The sequence below is a fragment of the Vombatus ursinus genome, unplaced genomic scaffold (assembly GCF_900497805.2).
Source record: "Vombatus ursinus unplaced genomic scaffold, bare-nosed wombat genome assembly UNPS02012811.1, whole genome shotgun sequence".
In the NCBI taxonomy this organism is placed as follows: Eukaryota; Metazoa; Chordata; class Mammalia; order Diprotodontia; family Vombatidae; genus Vombatus; species Vombatus ursinus.
Window position 1 is genome coordinate 1,797,462 of NW_020952589.1, and position 24,178 is coordinate 1,821,639.

At 47.0% G+C, this 24,178-nt stretch overlaps 1 protein-coding gene across 1 annotated transcript in view; it reads left to right on the forward strand.

Annotated features, from left to right (window-relative positions):
- Positions 1 to 3,703: 3,703 nt before the first annotated feature.
- Positions 3,704 to 24,178, forward strand: part of INSYN1 (inhibitory synaptic factor 1) — a 55,975-nt gene continuing 35,500 nt past the window's right edge. Inside the window, exon 1 of the mRNA XM_027858272.1 lies at positions 3,704 to 5,524. Within this exon, the coding sequence (XP_027714073.1) occupies positions 5,348 to 5,524 (177 nt within the window). The 5' untranslated portion in view covers positions 3,704 to 5,347. The remainder of the gene's footprint in view (positions 5,525 to 24,178) is intronic.

Consider the following 24,178-nt stretch of genomic DNA (forward strand, 5'->3'; position numbering starts at 1 on the left):
CCTCAACTGTAAAATGAGGGGATTGAACTAGAGACTTCTAAGGTTCCTTCTGGTCCTATAATCCTAGAATCTTCTGTGCCAGAAACCCCCCGCTTTCCAAGGTTAACAATTAGCCAACTGCTCCAATCACCATGGACGCTAGGTGGCGCCATAGTGCATAGAGCACTGGCCTGGAGTTCGGAAGACTCATCTTCTTGAGTTCAAATCTGACCTCAGACACTTACCAGCTGGGTGACCCTGAGCAAGTCACTTCATCTTGTTTGCCTCAGTTTCCTCAACTGTAAAATGAGCTGCAGAAGGAAATAACAAACCGCTCCAGTATCTTTGCCAAGGAAACCCCAAATAGGATCACAAAATGACTGAACAACTACTCATCATAGTTCTGACTACTTCTTCATAACAGAAATGGGAAACAACAGATAGGAATATAGCCTGGAGATATGGAGTCCTTAAGAACTATTAAACACAGAACCCTTCCCTGGTTTTGGAGGTACTATGGAAAGAACACTGGTTGGAGAATTGAAGGGCCCTGGTTTCAAATTCCACCTCTGATGTACACTATCTGTGTGACCTTGGGCAAGTCACCTAAGAGCCATGGGCATGAATATGCTCATCTGTAAAATGAAGGGGTTAGGCGAAATGACCTCAAATGTCCAAGCTAGCTCTAAATCTATCATCTTACAGACTCTAAGGTCCCTCCATCATTCTGACAGCTAACAGCCTTGGGTACCTTGAATAGACCAACCCAAGTGCCAGAGAGAGTAAATTAAGGAACAATTCCAGTGCGTTGCCAGCCTATGGGTAAATAGAGAATGTTCCCCTTAAGAGAAGCCTCCAATCCATTGTATTAATGGGGGGGAAATACATTAAATTTGGGGTCAATTTTCCTAAATAGGAGCTTCCAGAGGAGGATAGAAACAGTGCATCTTAGTGGGAAAAAAAATCCCTGCCTTTAGAGCAAGTAAATCATAGGATCATGAGAGTTTGAGTTTGAAGGAATCTTAAAGATGGTCTAGGCAGGGGTTCTTAATCTATAAAAAAGTATATATAATAGGAGGTGAATTGAAGTAGAAGAATGTATTAGCAACAGGAGTGCTCAAGAGAGGCCTCATAGAAGAGGTGGCACACAAGCTGAGCCTTGAAAATAAAGCAGAAATATATCAGAACAACACCAGGAAGGGGTTCTGAGGATGCAGGATGCAGGATGCAGGATGCAGGATTTGTTTCTCCCTCTACATCTTCCGATGAGGAACCTCTGAAATTAGCTAGGCTGGATCACTGAGGACAAACTTTTGATGAAATGAAAGCCATTCCCCCTTGGTCTGACCCGTCCCATTTGCATGAACACCATTCATTTATTCAACAACAAGTGTTTATTTTGTGCCTTCTAGGTCCCTGATACCATGCTGGAGCCTGGGAATACCCAAAAAAATGAAATAGTCTAAAATTGATGAAATGCCCAGGGCACTGGGCTGTGCCGCCTTAATGGAGCTTCCAGGACACTATAGACATAGCCTTTGATTCGTGTAAATTGAATACATATAAATAACTTGATAAAAATAAACTAGGGACTTCATAGAGATAGGGAATTCACAGATAAATAAACTCCTTTTGCTGATGGGGGTTGGCACCTTTTGTCTGCTTATAGACTTAATCTACAGGAGTCCTTAACCAGAAGTTAAAACACAGTGATGACCTTGTGTTTTAAATATTTTAATAACTGCATTATACTATAATGGGTTCCTTTATAATCCTATGTTCATCTTATGCATTTAAAAACATTATTCTGAGAAAGGGTCCATTGGCCTCACCAGACTTCCAGAAGAGTCAGTCTCTCTCTCTCTCTCTCTCTCTCTCACACACACACACACATGCGCACACACACACACACACACACACACACACACATATACAGTAAGAACTCCTGGTTCTTACTGGTCAGTATCTGACGGAAGGGAGAACTACATAACTCAGGCCTTCCTAGCACCATGATCAGTTCTCTATCCACCAGGCCACCGTGCCTCTCCAAAAATTAAAGAAAATATCATACTGCTCTTCAGAAAGTTATAGTCTATATCCCACCACCTAATGTGGTTACCAATTCCTACTGTAGCAAGTTCTCACTGTCAGGAATTGTGACATCTGGTTGTTGCTTCCAAATTGGTGTGATTGTGGGCAGCATGAAGAATACGCTTATGCAAAACCCCCTACCATTTTACTAGCACGTCTAAAATTCCACCATTGAAGATTCCTTCCTTTGGGCAATATCTCCAAAAGTCCCCAGTTAAAATTCAGACAGTTACCTGCAAGAGAGAGGACAGATGCCATTAAGACTACTTCTCCAATCATTTTATCAGATTGGCTACAAGGGCCAAGAATCCTCCCTTGCTCTCACCCGCCGCCCGCCTGGTGGGGAGGAAACCGGGGGTCAGAAGCAGTGTGTGTCGCTTTAAAGGCTCCCCGCTCCGCTCGGCCCGGCCCCCTTCTCTGACAGTGCAGAGAGGCTGGGCTGCCTTTAGCTGAGCCATCGCCCAGCGCCGCCAGTCTAGCAGGAGGCAGAGCTACCTGCCCGCCCGCCTGCCAAGCCGGCTCCCTGGCACCGCGGTTCCGTGCCCGTCCCCCCAGAATCAGGGAACAGGGAAGATAGCGGCCCGCGGACCGAGAGGCCCCGAGGTGCCTGGAGAGGACCCATTCTGCTCTACTCATCATCATCCTCCTCCTCCTCTTCCTTCTCTGGATCTGGAAAGGCACTGCACGCCGTTCCTGTGGAAGGAGGAGCGAGTTCCCGTTCCCGCAGCCCCATGGCTGGCTTCCCTTGCGGATGGGCTGGGAACCCAGGCATCCAGAGCTGCCCAGCTAGGCTCTGCTGACAACCTAAGGGTGTTGAGGAGTTAAAACCCCAAGAGGAGGCTACAGAGCCCCAGAGGGGCGCCTTCCTCCGCTGGGCTCCCCTCGGGGCCCCCGGAGCAGCGCAGCGCAGGGTGCTCTGTGTGCGTGTGTGTGTGTGTGTGTGTGTGTGTCCGCGTGAGCGTGTTCGGGTGCGCGCGTGTTTGTGATCTGTGTATGTGTTGATTGTGTGTGAGTGTGTGTGCTGACTGTGTGTGTGTGTGTGTGTGTGTGCGCGCGCCGGGGTGCGTCCCCCCACCCCCCCCCCCGCCCGGGTCCAGGCTCGCTCCCACCCCCTCCCCGCCCCCAACCCGAGCCCCGCAGCCCGCTGAGCCCGGCGGGAGGAGGAGGACGCGGACGGCCCCGGGGAGGAAGAGGACTAGGAACCCGCGCCCCACTGGTGCCAAGGAGCTGTGTGGCGCTGTGCAGCCGGATCCGAAGGGGGATGGGACACAGCGGCGACCCCCAGCTCCCCCGCCCCACCGCGGCGCAGGGAGCGCCCCCGATCGCCCAACCCGGCTGCCGGCCGACGGTCCCGGACCGAGCTTCCGGAGCTGGCCTCTCCTGATCCCCGGCGGCTGCCCATTCCTCTCATCGGGTTTCGGATCCCGCGCGGCGCCAGAGGCTCTCTCCCTGCTGACTTTGGCTCTCCTCGCCCCGGACAGGCCTGCCGCTTGCCGGGCTTCCCGCCGGCCCCGCCGCCCCTGCCGTTCCCTGCCGGAAATGTCCGGGTCACCTGTGGCCTCGCGCCCCGGCCCCGCGTCGCGGTCCGCGCTCCCGCTGACTCCCTGCGGGCACCAGCAGCCCCGCCACTTGCCCCGCGCTTCTTCTCCCTCTGCTGCCCGCGCCTGAGTCTATGTCCGGACCCAATGCTCCAGTTTGGGGCAGGGGATGATCGTTAAAGGGATTTGTTTTTCCCGGGCCTTGAAAGGCAGGGGCCGGGAGACTCATTCCCAGCCCTAGACCGGATTTGAAAGCTGGGGTATTTTTGTTTGTTTTTTTTCTCTCCTTCCTTGGAGAACGGAATTCTTCGTCCCTTCCCCCTTCCAGCTGCGCCAGATGTTGCCCACTGCTTAGAGAAACTCGGAGATTCGTCTGGGCAGTTCCTCTCAATTTGAACACCCACCCTGGCTAGGGAGCCTCGACCTCTCTCTCCCATCCCCCTCCACCAATCCTCCAGCCAGTGGCCAGAAGTGGGCTCCGGGCCCATCCCATACCCTGACTTTGAGGGCAGCTCTGGCGCCGCCCTAACCTGGCTGGTGAGTCCTGGGGGGAGGGGGAGCTGGGACAGGCCCTGAGTTAGGGCTGTCCTCTTTGGGACCTCCTCCCCCGACCACCCCAGGAAGGAGAGCCTAAAAGGTGGTGGGGAGAGTCTACTAGAAAAGGGATTTGGGAGGGGCAAACTCATCTTGGAGGGAGGTGGAGAAGAGCGGAAGGGCAGCCTATTTGAAAATTGAGGGGGAACTTCCTTAGGCCCCAGGCCTAGGTGAGGGGTTCAGTAGGATGTCTCTCTCCAGCTTCTTCCTCTGAGCCTGTGAAGCATTGGTCCCCTCTCCTGCTGTCGCTTGCAGTAGAGTTTTATACCCTTTTCCCCAATCCTCCCCTCTCCTTCCAAGACAAACCAGCAAAGGGGACAGGTTGAGGGAAAGAGGAGTTTCAGAAAGCCCACAGAACTCCTGCCTATTTTTTGCGCTGGTGCAAAGAGATCTCCTCTTCCACTCCAGAGCAACCCACATCTCTGCCTTCCTCTGGAAAACCCTACTTGTTAAAAACAGTGTGGAGAATGAAGGGTAGGCCCTGCTGCATCTGGAATCCTGGGTCCTGACATTCTGTGTTTCTCCCCTCTTCTACTTCCAATCTAAGACAGACTAGGAGTTTGGGGGGGGGGCTGTGGTTGTCACCCCCTCCCATACATCACAGGCCCCAAGGACATCACAGAAGACGACCTATTCCCTCATCCCCCAGGAACCATTCCCCATCCCCATCTCTGGCAGCCATCCATCTGAACCAGGGAGGGGGGAGTACCACTTCAGCAAGTGGACGACAGAATTCATCCCGAAGACACACAGATCCCTGAGCCCTAGCACCAGGGTTCTAGTTCTATTTAGCTCTCAGCTGAGTCCTGAGGGCTGCAAAGCTGAAACTTTTAACCCCTTCTTTTGCCCCTCTCTCCACCGAACTCTGCCCCTACTGAGCAGTCTCCTGACCTCATTCCCCTCCTTCTGGGAGTCTCTGCCCCATCAGGTGAACAGTCACCAGATCAAAGAAGGAAGAGGAGAAAGAGCGGAGGGACAGGTACCTGGGCTGAGATCAGGTGGGTGTGGGCTGGGGCTGGGGCAGCTGGGGGGGGGTGCCTTAAAGATGTGGAGATCTCCCTGGCCGAGAGGGGCTCCAAGGAGGCAGTGGCAGTGTGAGGCCCAGGGAGAGCAGCATGGACAGGCCCGTGGCAGCGTGGTGAAGCATGAACATCCGGAGTGCCCAGGACCACGGGCAGGCCAGTGACAACCCCAGTGGTGGTGGTGGTGGTGGCAGTGGTGGTAGTGAGAGAGAACGAATCCGAAGGCGAATGAAAATGGTCATCGGGCAGCTGGAGGGCATCCTGCAGGAGCTCAAGGAGGTGGCCAAAGAGCTGAGAGAGGTAAGGATGGGTGGTCAGGGGTGGGGGGAGGGGGAGAAGAGCATGTTGGAGGGCTAGGCTGTGACTGGAGAGGGCCCAAGGGCCAAGGTGGAAGGAAGGGGTTCTCATCAGGAAAGTCATCTCAACATTTTTTCTGTTAAATTTCTTTTTGCTCTTCAGTTTAACTCAATATCAAGAGAGTGTGTGCAAATTGTTACAAATTTTGACAGAGGTGGCTTCTAAGCCACAATTAGCATAAATGTCTCCTACCAAGTCTCCTTTCTCAAAAAAGCCTTCATTCCTGGGGTGGGGGGAGAAGGGGAGAGGGAAGTGGTCTCTTATTTTCAGAGAATCCTGAACCCTAAAAGAGCTGTTCATCACAATTATACCCGTGTCCCATTAGCCAGATCTCAGAGGAAGCAATCTTGTATTCGCATTGGGGTGAGCTCTTTCAGGGCCCCATTGGCCAATGATTACAATCCAGCACCAATGAGGCCAAGGTTACAACCTTATTCATCCAAGGAGTTGATTATATTCTAACACAGAGAGAGGAAACTATTGCCTGGCCCCAAACTGACCACCCCATGTCCCCAGAGCCACAGACTGACCTACCCCTAACCCACCCTCATCCCTGGTCAGTGTCTTACACACGTGTGCTATTGATCACAGGGGACACCATGCAAAAAAAAAAAAAGTTGGTGGCTTAATGTGCTCCATTCATAATACCAGAAATACAGTTCACCTCCTATAAGGTGAAGAGGAAAGAGCGCTAGGTTCAGAATCAGGGAATCGAGTTTGAATCTCAGCTCAGCCATTTATTATCCATATGACTTTGTGCAAGTGACTTTCCCTCTGGGCCTCAGTTTCCCATGTGTGAGATGGGGGAGAGGTGGAATGAATGACCTATAAGGTTCCTTTTAGCTCTCATTGTAGCTGACAATGCCCTACTGACAGGGTTCGGGAGTATCCCTTCAGTGTACAAAGGAAACCCCCACTTTAAAGATATGTAAGGCCCTGGAAGAGTCAATTCACCCCTTCCCAGAACATGAGCTATTGCCTTTCCTCCTCCAGGCTGGAGTCCAAGGAGTTTTGTGGGTCTTATTTAGACTGATAAGTATATGGCCAGTTGGGACAGACCTTAGGAGTGTGAAGCAGGGCATCCTTATTCACTATCCCCTTGGTAGGAACTGCCCCAGGGCAAATTGCCCAGACAGAACTGTATCTTGGTATGATATGTGGGTTGAACCCTCCCTCTCCCCTATCTCCAGGGCTTCTGGGACCAGAGATGTAGAGGGATACAGAAGGGGGAGGGAGGAGGCAGGCAGAAGAACTGACTTGAAGGGCAAAGGATTGCCTGAAGTGGGGCATGTGAGTACCTTTGCAGAACAGAGAGCTAAGAGATTGTGTGTGTGTGTGTGTGAAGTTTGGTTTAATTTCTACTCCGAACATCTCAATAGAAATGAAGTGCATCTATCCTTGGCCCTGCCCCACCCCATCACTCTTCGGTAGCATTGAAGCCTAAAGTACATAACCCCCCTCCCTTCCCTAGCTTTTAATTCCTACTGGTTAACTGGATTTGCCCCCAGAGTGATATTTCTGCAGGGCCAGGTGGGTTTTAAGCAAATGTAGACTCCATGTAACCAGGGTGTCCCAGAGGGGTTGGGGGGACACATCAATTGAGCTAGAATGATGGGTCCTGGCAGTTCTCTCTGCAGCTTCCCAGGCCTGTCAGTCTCCCAGACTGGTACTAGAAAAAGGAAAGAGCTACCACTTTCTAAGGAAGGAGAGAGATGAGCACCAGTGCATGGGCTGCTCAAGTGGAAACTTCAGAAAGATGAAATGGAGGATGTAGCTGTGGGCATTAGACTTTGTGGTGCACCCATATTAGCTTCCTGGGGATTTGGGCTCCTTGGAATCAAGCCAGGGCACCTTTGCCTTTGGCCCTGAGACTTTCTCCTCTAACCTGTGCTTTAGGAGTATCAATTTGACAGCTATGTGGAGATTGGATTGAAGAGGGAGAGAGGCTGAATGCAGGGATACCATTTAGGAGGTGCTGCAATAGCCCAGATGAGACTTGATGAGGACCTGAACTGGGGTAGTTCGGGTATGAGTGGAGAGAAGAAGAAGAATAGAGATGTTTCAGAAGTGGAATTGAAAAAACTCGGCAACTGATTATAGAGAGGGGGTGTGGTCTGTTGGCTGGAAAATATTTATTAAGCACATTCTATGTGCCAGGCACTATGCTAAGTGCTGGGGATACACAGAAAAAATTTTTAAATAGCCCCTGCCCTCAAGGAGCTGACATTCTAATGAAAATGACATAAAACAACTATATAAATACAAAAGGCACAATGGATAGAGCTCTGGGCCCGGAGTCAGGAAGACCTGAGTTCATATCGAGCCTAACACACTGACTAGCTCTGTGACCCTGGGCAACTCACTTAACCCTGTTTGCCTCAGTTTCCTTATCTAAAAAATGAGCTGGAGAAGGAAATGGCAAACCATTCCAGTATCTTTACCAAGAGACCCCCAAAACAGGGTCATAAAGAGTCGGACACGACTGAAACAACTGAACAGCTTGCCTTTTGTTATATACAAGTAGTATGTAGAGTAGCAGTCAGCAATCTGCAGAGGAAAGACGTTAGCAGGGGTGGAGAGTTGGAAAGGCCTCCAACAGATGATGTGATTTAAGTTGAGTTTTGAAAGAAGGCAGGAGACAGAGAAGAGGAGAGTGAGCATATTAGGCATGGGAATAGCCAGTAACAAGGTAAAGAGTGACATGTGAAGTATGAACAAGAACAACAGAAAGTCTGGTGTTGCCAGATTATAGACCATGTGGAGAGAATAAAGTGGTAGCAAGACTAGAAAGATGGGAAGGGAGCAGGTTGTGAAGGTGATGTTCCAGAGTGGTGGCAATATCAAAAAAGAGAAGGGACCGTTTATGAGAGATGGCTAGACAGAGGCAGCAAGACTTGGCCACAGATTGGATACAGAGGGTGAGTGTGAGTGAGAAGTAAGGATAACACTGAGGTCTTGAAGCAACAATGAGGGAGAGTAAAGAGTCATGGATGATTTCTAGGTTATAAACCTAGGCACAGAGGATGGTGGTGTCCTTTACAAAAGCAGAGAAGTTAAGAGTTGAGAGGGAAAGATAATGTATTCTGTTCTGGACATGATGAATTTGAGATCCCCACGGAAATATTGAGGTGGAGATGTCCATTAGGAAACTCAAGTGAGTGATGAAGGATAGATACATAGATTTGAGAGGCATCTGCATAGAGATGATAATTGAAACTATGGAAGCTGTCGAGATTACCCAGAGAGTACAGAGAAAGAAGGGGACCCAGGATGTTTCATATGGTTCTCTCTCCCCTTCTAGATACACAGAACCAAGCTCAGGAATTTCTCAAGTATAAGATCACAGAATCAGACAACCTCAATGTTGGAAGTAACCTCAGAGACATCCAGTCCATTCTTAAGCAAGAATCCTTTTTATATCATATCTCACAAGTGTTGATTCACCTTTGGAAGTAGCTAGTTGGTGCAATGCATAGAATACTGAACCTAGAGTCAAGAAGACCTGAGTTTAAATCCAATCTCAGACACTTACTAGTTCTGTGACCCTGGGCAAGTCACAACCTCTGCCTTCCTCATTTTCCCCATCTATAAAATGGGATTGATAATAACACCTACCTCCCAGGATAATTTTGAGGATCAAATGAGATATTTGTAAAATACTTAGCACAGGCCTGGCATATAGTAGGTGTTTAATAAATGCTTTTTTTCCTTCATTTGTTTGAAGACCTCTAGTGAGGAAGGATGGGGAAGCAAGGCATGTCTAGAAAACAGTTCCTGTGAGAAAAGGTTTGGAGAGAAAAACTGTTGCAAGGGCAGTATGAATCAATGGTGTGACAGAGCCCCACCCCCCAAAAAAAGTTATTGTGATCTTAGGCTGCTTTAAGAAAATCCAAACCAGGACTAAAGAAGTGACTCTCTTACACTCTGCCTTGGTTGGACCACAACTACAGAATTGTAGTCAGTTCTGGACCCCAAATTGTAGGAAGGATATTTACAACCTAGTGTATCCAGAGGAGGGTAATTAGTGCGGTCAGTAGACTAGAGAATATGCCCAAGTAGGATTGGTCAAAGGAACTGACGATGTTCAGCCTGGAGCAGAGAAGACTTAGGAGGAATACAATAGTTGTTTTCAAGTATTTGTAGGGATGTCACAGAGAAGAAGAATTGGGTATGTTTGGCGCCAGTATGTAGAAATAGGAGTGCACTCTCTCTGTCAATGGGAGAATGAGTGGACATTCCAGAGAAGAAAATATGGACTTGATATTGGGAAAATTGTCTAATCATTAGAGCTGTCCATTGGTGGAATGGGTTGACTGAGTGACCATTTGTCAGGTATCTTGTAGGGGGAATTATTGTTCCGGTATGGGTTGGATCACATGGCCCCTGAGGTTCCTTGCTGTTCTGTTAGTCTATGTCTTGGTGATAGATCAGTTTCATTTGTGTTGCCATCCTCCTGGTGTTCTATCAAGCCCATTCCTTCGAGAAATCCTGGCCATCAAGCCTCCGTACCTATTGTCTTTGAGCCTAGGCTGGGCAGTAATGACCTGACCATGGTGCTGCAAGTAACTGGGGAGATTAGTGGCTCTGGGAAGCGAGTGGTTTACTCTATATTCTACTTCCCTGCTTAGGGTTCTGGGCACCAGACTGTATCAGTGGAGTGGGTGGAAATATGGAACATCTCTGTCTCTGCCCCTACCCTCTGCCATTAAAAGAAAGAAATGAAAAAGAACATAGCCCCCACACAACCCAGCAGGGGCAGAAAGAAGGGAGAGCTAGAGCTTTGGGGCAGTGTGGCAGACAGAGGGAAACAGATCTGATCTGATGTTTTTCAAATTCACAATCCAAAAGATGCTATATCGGTGTCAAGTGATCTGGTAATTTTCTCTCCCTGAAGCCATCCTTTGCCTCCACTCCCCTCCATCCTCCCTACCAAGCACCAGGGTTATCAGGAATGACCGGCAACCACATGGCCACCTGGGATCATTTATAGCCCTGAGCTGAGCCTGGGTCTTAGGCTCAAGAACTTCTAAAAATCATCATAACAGCTAGCATTTATGTGGCATTGTAAGGTTCACAAAGCATGTTATGCCATGATTCCTTGTTAGAGCTAGAAGAGACTTCAGAAATTGTTGAGTCCCAGTCTGGACTTGAAAGTTGGGGATATTGAAGACCAAAGAGATGAAGTCACACAGAGAATGAATGGCAGATCCTAAAGCGGAAACCTGTCCACTATTCTTCCCATTAGTCCATGATACTCCAGAGTGACAGTGAGCCAATCAGATTCTGTTCAATCCAATAAACTTGGCAAAAGAGTCTTCTCAGTGCAGAGAACTATACTAGGCTCATAGGAACAGACAGGGTTTAGATAAGACAAGGTCCCTGCCTTCATGGAGCTCATAGTCAAATATAAGGAAAAGACACATGTGCACCTAACTTCCGTATATAGTAATACATGTGAGGCAGCATGACATAGAGGCTAAGGAAGTCAAGAACAACAACCAACATTTATATAGCGTTAACTATGGGCCAGGCACTGTGCTAGTGCTGGCATACCACGGATACAAAAGCAGAAATGAAAATGGTGCATGCCCTCAAGGAGCTTACATTCTGCTGGGGATAGGGAGGAAACAATGTAGGCAATGATGTATGCACACATAAGTGAAGATAGTATACAAAGGAATTGCGAGGGAAGCGCTAACTGTGGGGAGTACCCAAATGCTCACGTGTCACAGGCTAGGAGAGGGAGCATCCCAGGGATGGTAGAAGGAAGGAGGTGGGATGTCATGAACAGGGAACAGCAAGTCATTTGATCCGGCTGCTGAAAACTGGGCTTTAAAGACTGAGTTAGAATTCAGCTGGTGAAGGAGAGAATGCAGACATTCCAGGAACAGGAAGCAATATGTACAGAGATAGGGAGGTGGGAAAACCCAGGACTTAGACAGAGGCTAGAGGGTAGCGTGTTTTGGCAAAAGCCAAGAGGGCTTGACCAGGAAGACTGGTACTGGCTTATGGCTTCCCAACAAGATAGTTTCATTTTAATAGGACTTTCTGGAAATAATAGTAAACCAAAGTCCTAATGATGGACATTCAGGAGGGACATAGGGTACTTACTTTCTTTATACACTATTAGTTCACATGTAGATGTCCATCTCCTCCACCCATGTCTGAGGTCAGCCCCAGAGGAAGGGCTTCCCAAAGCCACTTTGCCAATGCACACTTTGACATCAGGCCTCATTTGAGGGTCCCTGGTCCAAAGGGTGAGTCCAAGTCACAGGGATGAGCAGAGATCTCCAAGTGTTTAAGAAGCTCCGCGAGGAAAGCAAACCAGCAGCAAGCCTGGCTAACAAGAGAGGGAAGCTGAGAACAAAGGCATTCTAAGAACACCTGGGCAGCCTGTCCATGTGCTTGAATGGGAAGCAGGGACAGAGAGAACCAAAGCCCTCTTTCTGATCCCATGTGCCTAGACCAGAATCTTTGGCAGGTTGCTAAGGCAACAAGAGTCTACCAGATAGTAATGCCACCTAGTGCTGATGGCATTCACTGATAAGGGGAGGGGCAGGCCTCCAAACTCCCCTTTCTCCCATGACCAAGCAGGGCCAGAGGTCAGAGCTGGTAGGAAATTTTCAATAGGCTTGGTCCCTTGAAGGTTTCAGGGTGACAGGCCCAAGTAACGGATGAGAAGGGAAGGGTGTGGCCAAGGTGTAGGGGAAGGACTGGACTGGAAGTCAGAAGACGATGAAGCTGACTCTGCTGCTAATTCTCTGTGTGACTTTTGAGAAAGTCACGACCCACTCTCTGGGTCCACCTGGGATCATTCACAGCCCTGAGTGGAGTCTGGGTCTTAGGCTCAAGAATTTCTCCATATGCCAAATGACTGGGTCAACCCAAATGACCTCTTAAGAGCCCTTGAACATAAGCCCCAGGCCCAAGTCAGTACCTTTGAATGGACTCTGGTGGAGCCAGGTGGCCAAAGCTTATTGTTGGCCTTGAGGCCCAATAATGGAGATGGAGGTGGGGGAGGAGAACCTCCAGGACAAGAAAAGGCTCACCTTGAAGAATGGCTGGTAGCCAATAGAGCTTCCTTTGAGGTGGGCGTTTGAGAAACACCAAATCAGATCTCTATCCCTTGTGCCCCAGAGGCTCTGCAGAAAGCTCTAAGGAGCTCTATCTTCTTGTGTAGGGGTGAAGAGGAGGAAGGGAGAGAGACAGTAAAGAGGGAGAGGGATGCTGGTCTTTTGGGGCAGGGGGGAGAGATTAGAAGGAAGTTTTTTTCTGTTTCTTCCCATTCCAGCAGTATATTCTCATTTCAGAGCCTTTCTCTGGGCCTCATTTTCCCTTTCTGTGGAATGGAAAGAAAAACAAGAGGCTACCAAGAGAACAAATGGGAAATTGGGCAAGGTTCTGATGAAATAAAGTGTTTACATGGGGTCACTATTAGCAACTGTAGCGGAGAAGGTGATTTTAGGATTATGAGTGTATGTGGGGAGGGGAGGTAGACATTGAATGGAAAAGCATCATCTCTGCCTTCTGTAAAACCAGGTCTTTTGTGGTACTTCTTAGAAACCCCACCCTTCATGTCCAGACATGGATAATCCCATCTTTTCATGGTCTTATCACAATCAGGAAAGCAGGACTGATGACTTGTGGGAAGGGAAGGCAACAGCTGCTGGCAGTTAAGGCACCAGCCCCTCCCACATTCTGAGCCTACCTAGAGGCAGCATAAAAGAAGGGAAAGCCCTTTCTGGGCTGATGTTTCACCTGGTTCATTACACAGAAGTGGCAGAGCTGTTTCTTTTAAAAGGATAAAAAGTGGTAGAGCTAGAAGCAATAGTTTTGTAGTAGATCCAGTTCTGTGGACCTGGGAGATTATTTAGTCAGTCAACACATATTAAGTATTTACTATGTTGCAGGCACTGTGCTAAGCACTAGAGATAGAAAGAAAGGCAAACACTGGGTCGCTTTGCTTGAGTGTATCCGTTCAACAACAATATATTATGAACACACACATTTATTAAATGTTCAATTGTGCCAAGAGCTGGCCAAAGGGTTGTGCACAAAGAATTCCTAATGGTTGGTGTGGTGTTTCTGTGTCACCAAACCAAAACCAGTTCCTAAAACACTGAATTTTTGAAGTTTCTTGTGTAAGACAAATTGATGCACTTCCATTGAGTGACTGTTGTGTGTCCAGCCTGGTGCTTGGTGCTAGGGAAGAGGTGCTAAAGGCAGGGCCACTACCATTGGTCACCTCAGTCTAGCTGGGGAGACAAAACTCATAGCCCAGAAAACCCAGTAGGTGCTCAAGTCTTCGACTATCAAAGACTGGATAGATCTCTTCAAGGGGAGGCTGCATATGTTCTTAAGGAGATTCCAGCACATGTACAGGCTGACCAATTGGCCTCTGAGCTTCCTTGGTCCTCTATCATTCCAGCTTTGATTGGTGAGTCTTCTGTTGGGGTCCACGAGATCCCATATAGCCCTGGTGCCCTAAACTGATGTTCAGCCACTGTGAGGAGAAAGTTCATGAAGGGCGTTATGTATTCGTTGCTTTGCAAAGCCCTTGGTGGGAGGCCCTGCCCAAGAAATGACATATATATATTTCTTTGTATTCCCAGACTCAGGTCCATTCTAGGCTCATGTTTAGGTGGGCTCAGTGGCAGAGATATCCTTTTTTGAAAGAGGGAAAGCATTAGGACCAGGTGAGACATCTGTGGTGGAGGCCCTTGCCACAGAAGAGGAAACTGAGGCTCCCAGAGAGAGTAGCTTCCCTAAGCATGCTGACTTCCAGAGCTCTGAGTACCAGAATGGAGAGTTAGAGTGGGATGAAGCAACAGAGGATCCTCTCTCTCTCTCTCTCTCTCTCTCTCTCTCTCTCTCTCTCTCTCTCTCTCTGTTCTGTGTCTGTCTCTCTTTGTATCTCTGTCTCTATTTCTATCTCTGTCTGTCTCTCTGTGTTTCTATCTCTGTCTCTCTTTCCTGTAATAAAAAAAGGACAGCTCTCCTCACCACAATTTTGAGGACCTACTCCTGAAAAACTCAGGGATCTCCCCTAGTAAGACAACACCTAACCACCTCCCCCATCCACCAACCAAAAGCTCTGACTTGGCAAACAACATACAAAATCAAAGAAGCAAGCCCTTCACATGGGTTAGAGAATTGGACAGGGTATCAAACGACCTGTCTATGTGTTTTGGCTCTGCCCCTCAGCCACCATAATACCTTGAGTAAGTGGCTCCCTTCTCTCTGTGCCTTAGTTTACTCTTCTGAAAAAATGAGGGTTGGACCATTCCAGACCTGGCAGCCTGTGGGTCTGAGAGCACACTGAGGCCATGAGGCTATACCTATTTCAGGAACACAGAGCAAGGGAGTGATTAGAAGGAGTGAAGGGTTAATTATGAAAGTCTTCCTGGAGGAAGTGAGTTTAGGACTGAATTTTGAAGGACAGAAAAAGGGTTATGAACAGTCAGAGAGGTGAGATGAGAAAATTCCAGGCAGGTTTGAAGCTGTACATCCAAAGAACCAGGTAGAGCTCAGGGTAAATATTGTCTAGCCCTCAGAGGTGACATTGGTTAGATGTCAAAGAATGGAAAAGGAACCTTAGGAAAAAATAATTCACATTTCTATAGCAGCTTTCAGGTTTCTGAAACAATTTCCTCACAACACAATCAACCATGTGGAGTGAGTAATTCAAATATTATATCCCCATTTTACAGATAGGAAAACTGGGTCACACACAGCCATTAAGTCAGAGCTAGGACTCTCATTTATCTTTTCTGACTCCAAAGCCATTGTTCTTTTCACTGGGAGGCCAGACTGAAAAAGAATCAGATGGGATTGACTGTGAGCTAGCTTTCTAGAAGACCTCAACCTAATACTCTGACTGGTGAATTTCAAGCCTTAAGGTGACCCAAGGCTTCAATGCATAGGGGGGAACATGCACCTCAGTTCCATTCTCACTTCCATCCACCATGCCTCGTTCCATGTCAGTCAAGCATCCCACATAGCCCAGCCCAGCAATGGACAGTAAGCTATCTCCCATTACTCAGGGTTAGTTTCAGCATTGCGGTACAGTATGGTAAACTTCAAATCAGGAAGACCCAGATTGAAATTCTGGGCTTTGCCACTTACTAGATGTGTGACTCTAGACAAGACCTTTAAGCTTTGAAAGCCTCCATTCCTCATTTATAAAATGAGGATAATAATTAACAGCACCCACCTCTCAGTGTTCTTGTGTGGATCAAATGATATAATGAATGTTAAGGAAGGCTTTGTAAGCCTGAAAGTGCTACATAAATCTGAGTTTTTATTGTTGTTATTGAGAGTCAGCAGGGTATCGAAGAGAGAGAGCTATCCTTGGAACCAGGAAGACTTGGGTTCAAGTCCTGCCTCTGACACATGCTGTGTAACACTGGCTATGTCACTAAACTGCTCTGTGCTCTGTGCTCTGTGCTCTGACCCTATGGCAGCTAGATGACGCAGTGAATAGAGCACTAAGCCTAGAATTAGGAAGACCTGAGTTCAATTCCAACCTTACACACTAATTGGATGATCCTAGGCACATTACCTAATCTGTTCACCTCAGTTTCCTCAACTGTAAAACAGGAATAATAACAGCACCTATTTCTCAGGGTTGTTGTGAGGATAAAATAAGACCATATTTGCAAAGCCCGTAATGCAGTGACTGGCACTTGGTAGGTTCTACATAAAGGCTTATTCTCTTCCTTAAGTAAAACTCAAAGGTGAAGAGGTGGTGATCTAACTTGGTGGAGAGAGTTTCCTCATTTGGGTGTGTCCTATGCCAATGAAATCATAGATCCAGTCATTATCCTTATCCTCATCATCATCATTATTCTCACCTCCACAGCTTCATTTCTGCACTTGTAGGTGTCTTGGTTCTCTGCCCCCTCTCCTATGCATTATCTATTCCAGTTCTGTCTCTGTCTCCCTCTCTCTGACTCTTTCTGTGTCTGTCTCTCTTTCCTCCTTTCTCTCTCTCTCCCTCTTCCTCCCCCATCTCTTCCTCTGTCTCCATCTCTCTGTTTCTCTCTGTGTCTGTCTCTGCTTCTGCCTCTACCTCTGTCTCTCTGTCTCTTTGTCTGTCTGTCTGTCTCTCTCTCACACACACACACACATGCGCACACACACACACACACACACACACACACACACACACACACTATACTTATTCCCACCTACAATCCTTTTTCCATTTGCCAGTGTGGCAGCTAAGACACCAGCCAGGTGTTCCCAGGGACAGAGAGCATTGGCAGCCAAACGTTGCCAGCCTGATATTGCAACCATATCCCTGCTGGATGGCAAGTTTCCTCCTCATTCACATCCTGTGTAACATTAATAATTTGCAGATGTATGTGGTTCCTTAAGGTTTTCCAAGCTTTCTCCTCTCTCCTCTTCTCTCCCTTTCTAGATCTCACCTGTCCTTCAAAGCTCCCCTTACATGCCACCGCCTCCAGGGATCCTTCCTATCCCAGACTCCAAACCACACTGACCTTCCTTTTCTCTGAATTTGCTGAGCACTAAGTGCCTGGGCCATGTGCTCTGGTTCTTGGTTATCTGGTTTTGTGTTCCTCTCCAAGTATTTTGCATGTGAGTTGTCTCTCCAGCCAGACTATGAGGTTCCTAAGGACAAGAGACACTGTCTTTTGTGTCCCCCACAAGGTGAGGTACTCTTAATCTGACTGCAGTGCCTCCTCTACCTCCAACCTTGACGCTAAGCAAGTGCCATCCCTCAAGTTCCCCAGCTCCTGTGGCCACCATTGACATGAGAGTCCCATGGAGGATGGAGAGATTGAGTGGAGGTGGGGAAGGGGGATCAGATTTGTGGCACTGCCTGGTGTGGAAGCTGAGGCACCGGCCAGGTGTTCACAGGGACAGAGAGAGCAGCGGCAGCCGATCTTTGCCAGCCAGACTATACCATCACATCCCTGCTGAGCAGTGTGTAAAGCAAAGCTGGGAAAGCCACCTAGAGTGCGAGTGTTAGATAAATGTGTCCAGGCAGAAGGCGAGATTTGAGCTGGGGAGGCGCTAGGGACCACAGAGTCTGTGCCAAAGTGGGTCAGCTCCATCATCCGCAGCTCAGCAATAACCAAGTTGATTCTCCCCCCTCCCCTCTTTCTTCTTTCTCTTCTTCCCCCTCCCAATCTCCTCATCCAGACGGATTCACCCAACCACTCTGGCCAATTAGTCAGAGTAGCCGAATGGAAATCATGAATCACAGCTCTCGCGTCACCCCCCCCCCCAACATTCCAGAAAGATAATAAATAACATAATCACAGAATTAAAAAATAATCATCGGTCATAAATAATGCAGTTCCCCAATTACATAACCCAGCTGCCCATGGAGCCAGAGAGGCAGGAGGAAAGGGAGGCAGAGAGGAGAAATGCTTTGTCAGACGAGGTAAGAAGGGACTAGAGAGCTGTTGGAGGGACGCAGATGCAGGGGTCACTGCTCCCCCGAGCCTGTTGGAAGCCTCCAGAACTGAGGGATGCATGTTTTTGCTTCCTTAGCTTCAAGGGAGCAGAAGCCACAGGGAGGAAGCGGGAGTTCCAGGCCCAGGGAGATTGAAGCTGAAAGGCTAGATAGAAGTGCAATCATTGAAAAGCATGCATGGAGAAAGGATGCCAAGAGCCAGATCACTTTTTTGATGTCAGCTGCATCCTTCTTACCAGCCAGCTCACTCCCCATACCCCCTCCTTCACTTAGTTGTAGCTCTACTAACCTAAAGCTGGGCATCTTGCCCTCTGTGCAGCCCCACTCACATCTCAGGTGGGAGATATCTGAAGGCTCAGTGCCAACAGCCCTGGGCCCTTCCTGGGATTCTGGGGATGTTTATAATTAAATGTAAGTACAGTTGGGTGCTTAGGGTCCCCACACAATACTGTGAAATCCCAAAGTCTATTGCTAACACCTTTCGTCTCTTCTGTTTCCCTACTTCCCCTAACTAGGAGCTCAGGTCCCTCAGGGTCTCTTTCTTGTCTAGAAGGGTCTCTGAAAGTCTCATTCTTCTTGCCATGAGAGATACTTACATGTGTTCTCCTTTTGTTTCAGGATAAGAGGTACACCTAGAGAGAGATACTAAACCCACAAGAATGGTAATGGAGGAATTTCAGGCAATCTGAGAGAAGGGGCTGGAGATATTTCTAGGCATCTCTTTCTGACATTCCTCACATCATACCAAGTAGGCAACTGCCTACTCTGTTTAAAGATAAGGCCATTTTTGCTCCATAGTCCTATCTTTTAAGGACTAAGTCTCCTTATCCCATCGAGGCTGGAAGTGCTGGGACTATTTATGGGTCAATTTCCATTACTGATCAGCATGGGAGCTTGGACCTGCTCCATTTCTTACCTGGGTCTGTTTGCCTTTCATCAGACAATCTGATGGCCCCCAGTTCCAGGGACTCACTTTATTCATGCCACATTTAGCATGGATACCCAATAAGCTTAGTTTACTACAACTCAGAACTCCTGAGCTCAAGATATCTACCTGCCTTAGTCTCCCCAGTGGCAGAGATTATGGGTATGCACCACTACACCTCCTAGCCTTTCCAGGGGGAGTTGGTTGTTACCAGACCTTTTACCTGGTCAAATATTCATGCCATATGTTCTTTGTACAAGAGACCATGTCCTGCATGACTTAGAGGAGTAGCATCTAGCAGTCCCTTTCAAATAGATCAGGCAATCCTATAAATGACTTTTCTTTTCTGTGGTTGCCCTATGCCATCCCATACCTTCAAGCTCATGGCATGGTGAAGCTGGTACCTTATGGGGGTAAAGAGGAGAGTACATCTCCCTTTATCCAGGACCCACATTTCTGCAGCCTGTATATCAATGTGGATCAACATCTGCTCTGTAACCTATAGTCTTAGAATGTTGTTTGGGGGCACTTACAGTTTAAGTGATTTGGTTAGGGTCACCCAACTAGAATGTGTCACAGAAAGGACTTGAACTAAGGCCTTCCTGACTCTGAGATCAACTCAATCAACTCCAAATATTTTGCAGATGGGAAAACCAATGCTTAGATATGGGAAGTGGCTGGCATGATGTAAAAAATCCCTCCACCTCCATCCAGGCAGTTCAGGCTTTCTCATGATGGGTCCCTTCTGGACTTGATACAGAAACTCTGTTGAAGGTTCCCAGCTCAGGTCACCTTTATTGAGAGGGCTAGATTAGATGTCATCCAAAGGATATGAACAGGCAGTTCTCAGATGAAGAAATTAAAGCCATCTATAGTCATATGAAAAAAATGCTCTAAATCACTATTGATTAGAGAAATGCAAATCAAAACAACTCTGAGGTACCACATCACACCTATCAGATTGGCCAAGATGACGAAACAAGCAAATGATGGGTGTTGGAGAAGATATGGGAAAGTTGGAACACTAATGCATTGTTGGTGGAGTTGTGAAATGATGCAGGCATTTTGGAGAGCAACTTGGAACTATACCCAAAGGGCTATAAAAATGTGCATACCCTTTGACCCAGCAATAGCATTTCTAGGGCTATATCCCAAAGAGATCATACAAATGGGAAAAGGACCCACATGTACAAAAATATTTATAGCAGCTCTTTTTGTGGTGGCAAAGAATTGGAAATTGAGAGAATGCCCATCAATTGGGGAATGGCTGAACAAGTTGTGGTATATGGATGTAATGGAATAGATTAGATGACATCTAAAATCCTTCATAGCTCTAAATCTTTATTCCTGCGATCCTATTCCTTCCATGCTGAACCTATCAGTTGGTCACTTTCCCAGGAATGTAGTATAGGAATAGGATTCCCTATTCCCTATTTAATAAGATCCTTCAGTCCTCTTTTTCTCAGCTTCCTCATCTGTAAAATGGAGATAACCCCTGCTATAACTGGCGGAGGTACTTAAATTCCATTAACTGTTCAGTAGCTAGAGATTTCTGCATTTCTGTGCCTAGGTGCCCAAACCCAGAGAGGACATTAGGGGATCATCTAGTCTGTAGAATGTAAACGTCTAAGGGGCAAAGGTTATTTCCATTTGTGTCTTTGTATCCCAAGTGTCAAGGAGAGACCATGTAGTTGACAGATAGAGAGCTGGTCTTGGATTCACAAAACTTGGGCCCAAGACCCACCTCTAACATAGTGACTGTATCATGCTTAATAAGAGTTTGCTGAATTGAATTTAATCCCTCTGGAAGGCAGTCAACATAGTTCTGGACTTGAAGTCAGGAAAGCCCTGAGTTCAAATCCCACCACTGATAGTTTTTGCTATAGTCACTTCATTTCTCTGAGGTTCAGTTTCCTCATCTGTGAAATAGGGATAATAATATCTTTAGACCCTATCTCACAGGGTCATTGTGAGGCTAAAAGGACTTAATCTACATTAAGTGCTTTGCAGAGCATGTAAATGTTAATTTTTCTCAATGCCTTCAGACAGAACTGTATATTTTACTTAGTCTTGGATAGGTCTTGTCAGCACCCTGGACAGTGACATGTTTCCCCATGGAAATCTCCAGTCATAGTCAATAATACAAAGGCTCATAGAATTTAGGGCTCAAAGGGCCCTAAGAAATAATAAAATATAACTCCTTCAAATATAAATGATATTTAGGTAAGGAAACTGAGGCCCAGAGAGAAGAAGCAACTTTTATAAGGTCATACTGGTAATGTGTAGTAACCCTGGGATTTGAATTCAGGTTCTCTGGCTCCAAATCACTCTTTCCACTAAGAATCTATCTTCACTGAGTGTCCAGCCCTGTTCTACATATTTCAGGAAGCTAAAAGGAATCCGTAGTCTGGTTGGAAAGATGGAAGTAAGGAAATAAGTACCTACTATGTGCCAAATACTATGTTAAGTGCTTCACAAATGTTATTTCATTTGATCCCAATCCTGGGGAAGGGGGTAGGTGTTATTATTATCGCCATTTTACAGATGATGAAAGTTAGACAGACAGAGGTTAAATGACTTGTTCAGGGTCACACAACTAGTAAGTTTCTGAACACAGATTTGAACTCAGGAAGATGAATGTTCAAATGGAGGAAGAGAACATGCAAACAGCTATGTACATAGAATATATATGTAAAGGGGAGTGTAATCAAAAACAGAAGGGACTGGAGATGGGAGTTGGGGTGGGGAGGATGAGTAGAAGGGCATACTGAAGTAGGTGAAATTTGAGCTGAGTCTTGATGGAAGTCAGTAAGTAGGTGCAATTAAGGAGAGAGAGCATTCCAGACATGACAGACCACCTGTGAAAAAAGCATAGTTGGTACATGGAGTTCCATGAGTGAGCAAGCCAGTATTACTGGGTCACAGAATACTTAGAAGAGAGTGGAGTTTAAGAAGACTGGATAGGTAGGAAGGGGTCAGGTTGTGAAGGACTTTAAAAACCAAACAGAAAATTCTATATTTGAGCCTAGAGGTTATAGTGAGAACCACCGGAAATCATCGAGTAGGGAGATAACATGGTCAAACCAGGGCTTTACGAAGATTTTTGGCAGCTAAGTGGAAGACGGCCTGGAATACAAGGAGGCCAGAGGAAGGCAGATGAACTGGAAGGCTACTGCAGTAGTTCCAGTGTGAGACTATAAGAGCTTGAATCAGGGATGTTATGAGGTAAAAATGAGAAGATGGCACCATATTGGTTATGTGGAATTAATGCAAGTGAGGACCCACCAATGACACCAAGGTTTTGAGCCAGGAGACTGAGAGGATGTTAGTGCCCTCAACAGTAATGGGGGAAATGGAATGATTAGGGTGAATGCTGGGATCAGCAAAGAAATTGGCCTGGTTAGAATTTGATGGAATGTATGAGGGGGCATCAACATTTTGGCCACGATAGTTGTTACAACCAGACTGTGGAGGATTTTGAATGCCATGCTAAGTTTGGATTGTAGCCAGTAAGCAATAGGGAGCCCTGGAGGTTTTTGAGTAGGAGAGTGACATAATAAAAGTGGTATTTTAGGAGGACTGGTCTGACAGCTATAAAGAATGACGTAGTGAGGGATAGAGGCCAGTTAGATTATCTGCAGAAATTTTCCTGAGGTAAGTAGGACCCAGACTAGGGTGATGGTGGGAGGAATGCAGATGGAAGCAGCATGGTACAGTGGAAAGAACATTGCCTGGAGGCAGAGAACCTGGGTTCAAATCCTACCTGTGCGACCTAAAGCAAGGCATTTAACCTCCTTCTATCTGAATATCCTCAGCTATAAAATAAAGGCTGGGGGAGAGGGGGTGGTGGATTAGATGACCTCCAAGGTTCCATCCAGCTCTAGATATGAAATATCGAATCTAAAGGAATGGAAATTTTGAAGGAATGCTTGGTGAGGCAAGATCCAGCTGACCTCTCAGGCTTTGCCCAGCTCTAAGAATTTGTGACTCCATGATTGTTGGTCTCTCACAGGGGAAGCAGCTGGGAAATAGGGAAGGCAGAGAGAAAGAGGATGAGTATTACCCACAGATTTCAGCCTTCCTTCCCAAATGCTTATCCCCTACAGTAAAGGCAACTCATAGCCATCCCTTCCATCCAACTGACTCCAAAGTCCTAGATAGAGCAAAGATTTCTGGGGAGAATGGCAGTGTGTCAAATTAAGTGTGTCAAATTAAGGTCTTAGAAGTCAGGAGACCTGGATGGTAGCTCTAATCTGGGCTGTAGTTTCCTTACTTATAAAATGAAAGGATTGGATGGGTGATATCTGAAGACCCTTCTAATTCTCTCTCTCTCTCTCTCTCTCTCTCTCTCTCTCTCTCTCTCTCTCTTTCTCTCTCCCCCCTCTCTCTCCCACCCTCCCTTCTCCCTACCCGTCTCTCTCTTTCTCATGTGTATATAATTATTTCCCTATACTCCGAGACAATCCTGAATTACATGAAGACAAAATGATTATTAAATCTTTGAGGGAAATCACACATTCCAAGTAACCTAAAGTAGAGAGGCAGGTGGTGAGGGGCTCCCTGAATTAGCCCCACGCCCACACTGTCTGCTTTTCCATGGCCAAAACCCACTCTTCTCCTCTGTCTGGGGCTGGCCGTCATAGTAGGCGGAATACACAGCAACGAATACTGCTTTAGGATTTGAAAGGGGACCAAGAAAGACTCCTAGCCTGCAGATAGCTCCACTCAGTTCAATTCAAATATTTATTAAAGTGTTTGCTGTGTGCAGAGTACTCTACAGGATGCTAGGAAAGATCTGAATAAGGATTTACATTAAAAATTAAAATTTTAAAATCTGGCCTCAGACACTAGCTGTGTGACCCCAAGTCACTTAACCCCAATTGCCTAAAAAAAAATTAAAATGTTAAATTTGGATAAGACATGGTCCCTGCCCTCATGGAGCTTACAATTTAGTAAGGGGATACTACACATACACACATTACTAAAACACAGGAATAAGTCAGAAGGGCTTTGAAGAAGTGAAAAATCAAGCATCAGTGTTCTAAAGGCCTGAAAGGGAAGGGCATTACTGGGACAGAGGGGCAGGAAGGAGAGAAAAGCAGATCAGAGAAGGAGGCCTGGCCTTTAAAGGCTCCCAGACCCAGCTGGCCTAGTGCTTGGAATTCTATCATTAGTATCTTTTCCTTCAGGCTAAGTCATTGAAGACCTCTGTTAATAATTATTATAA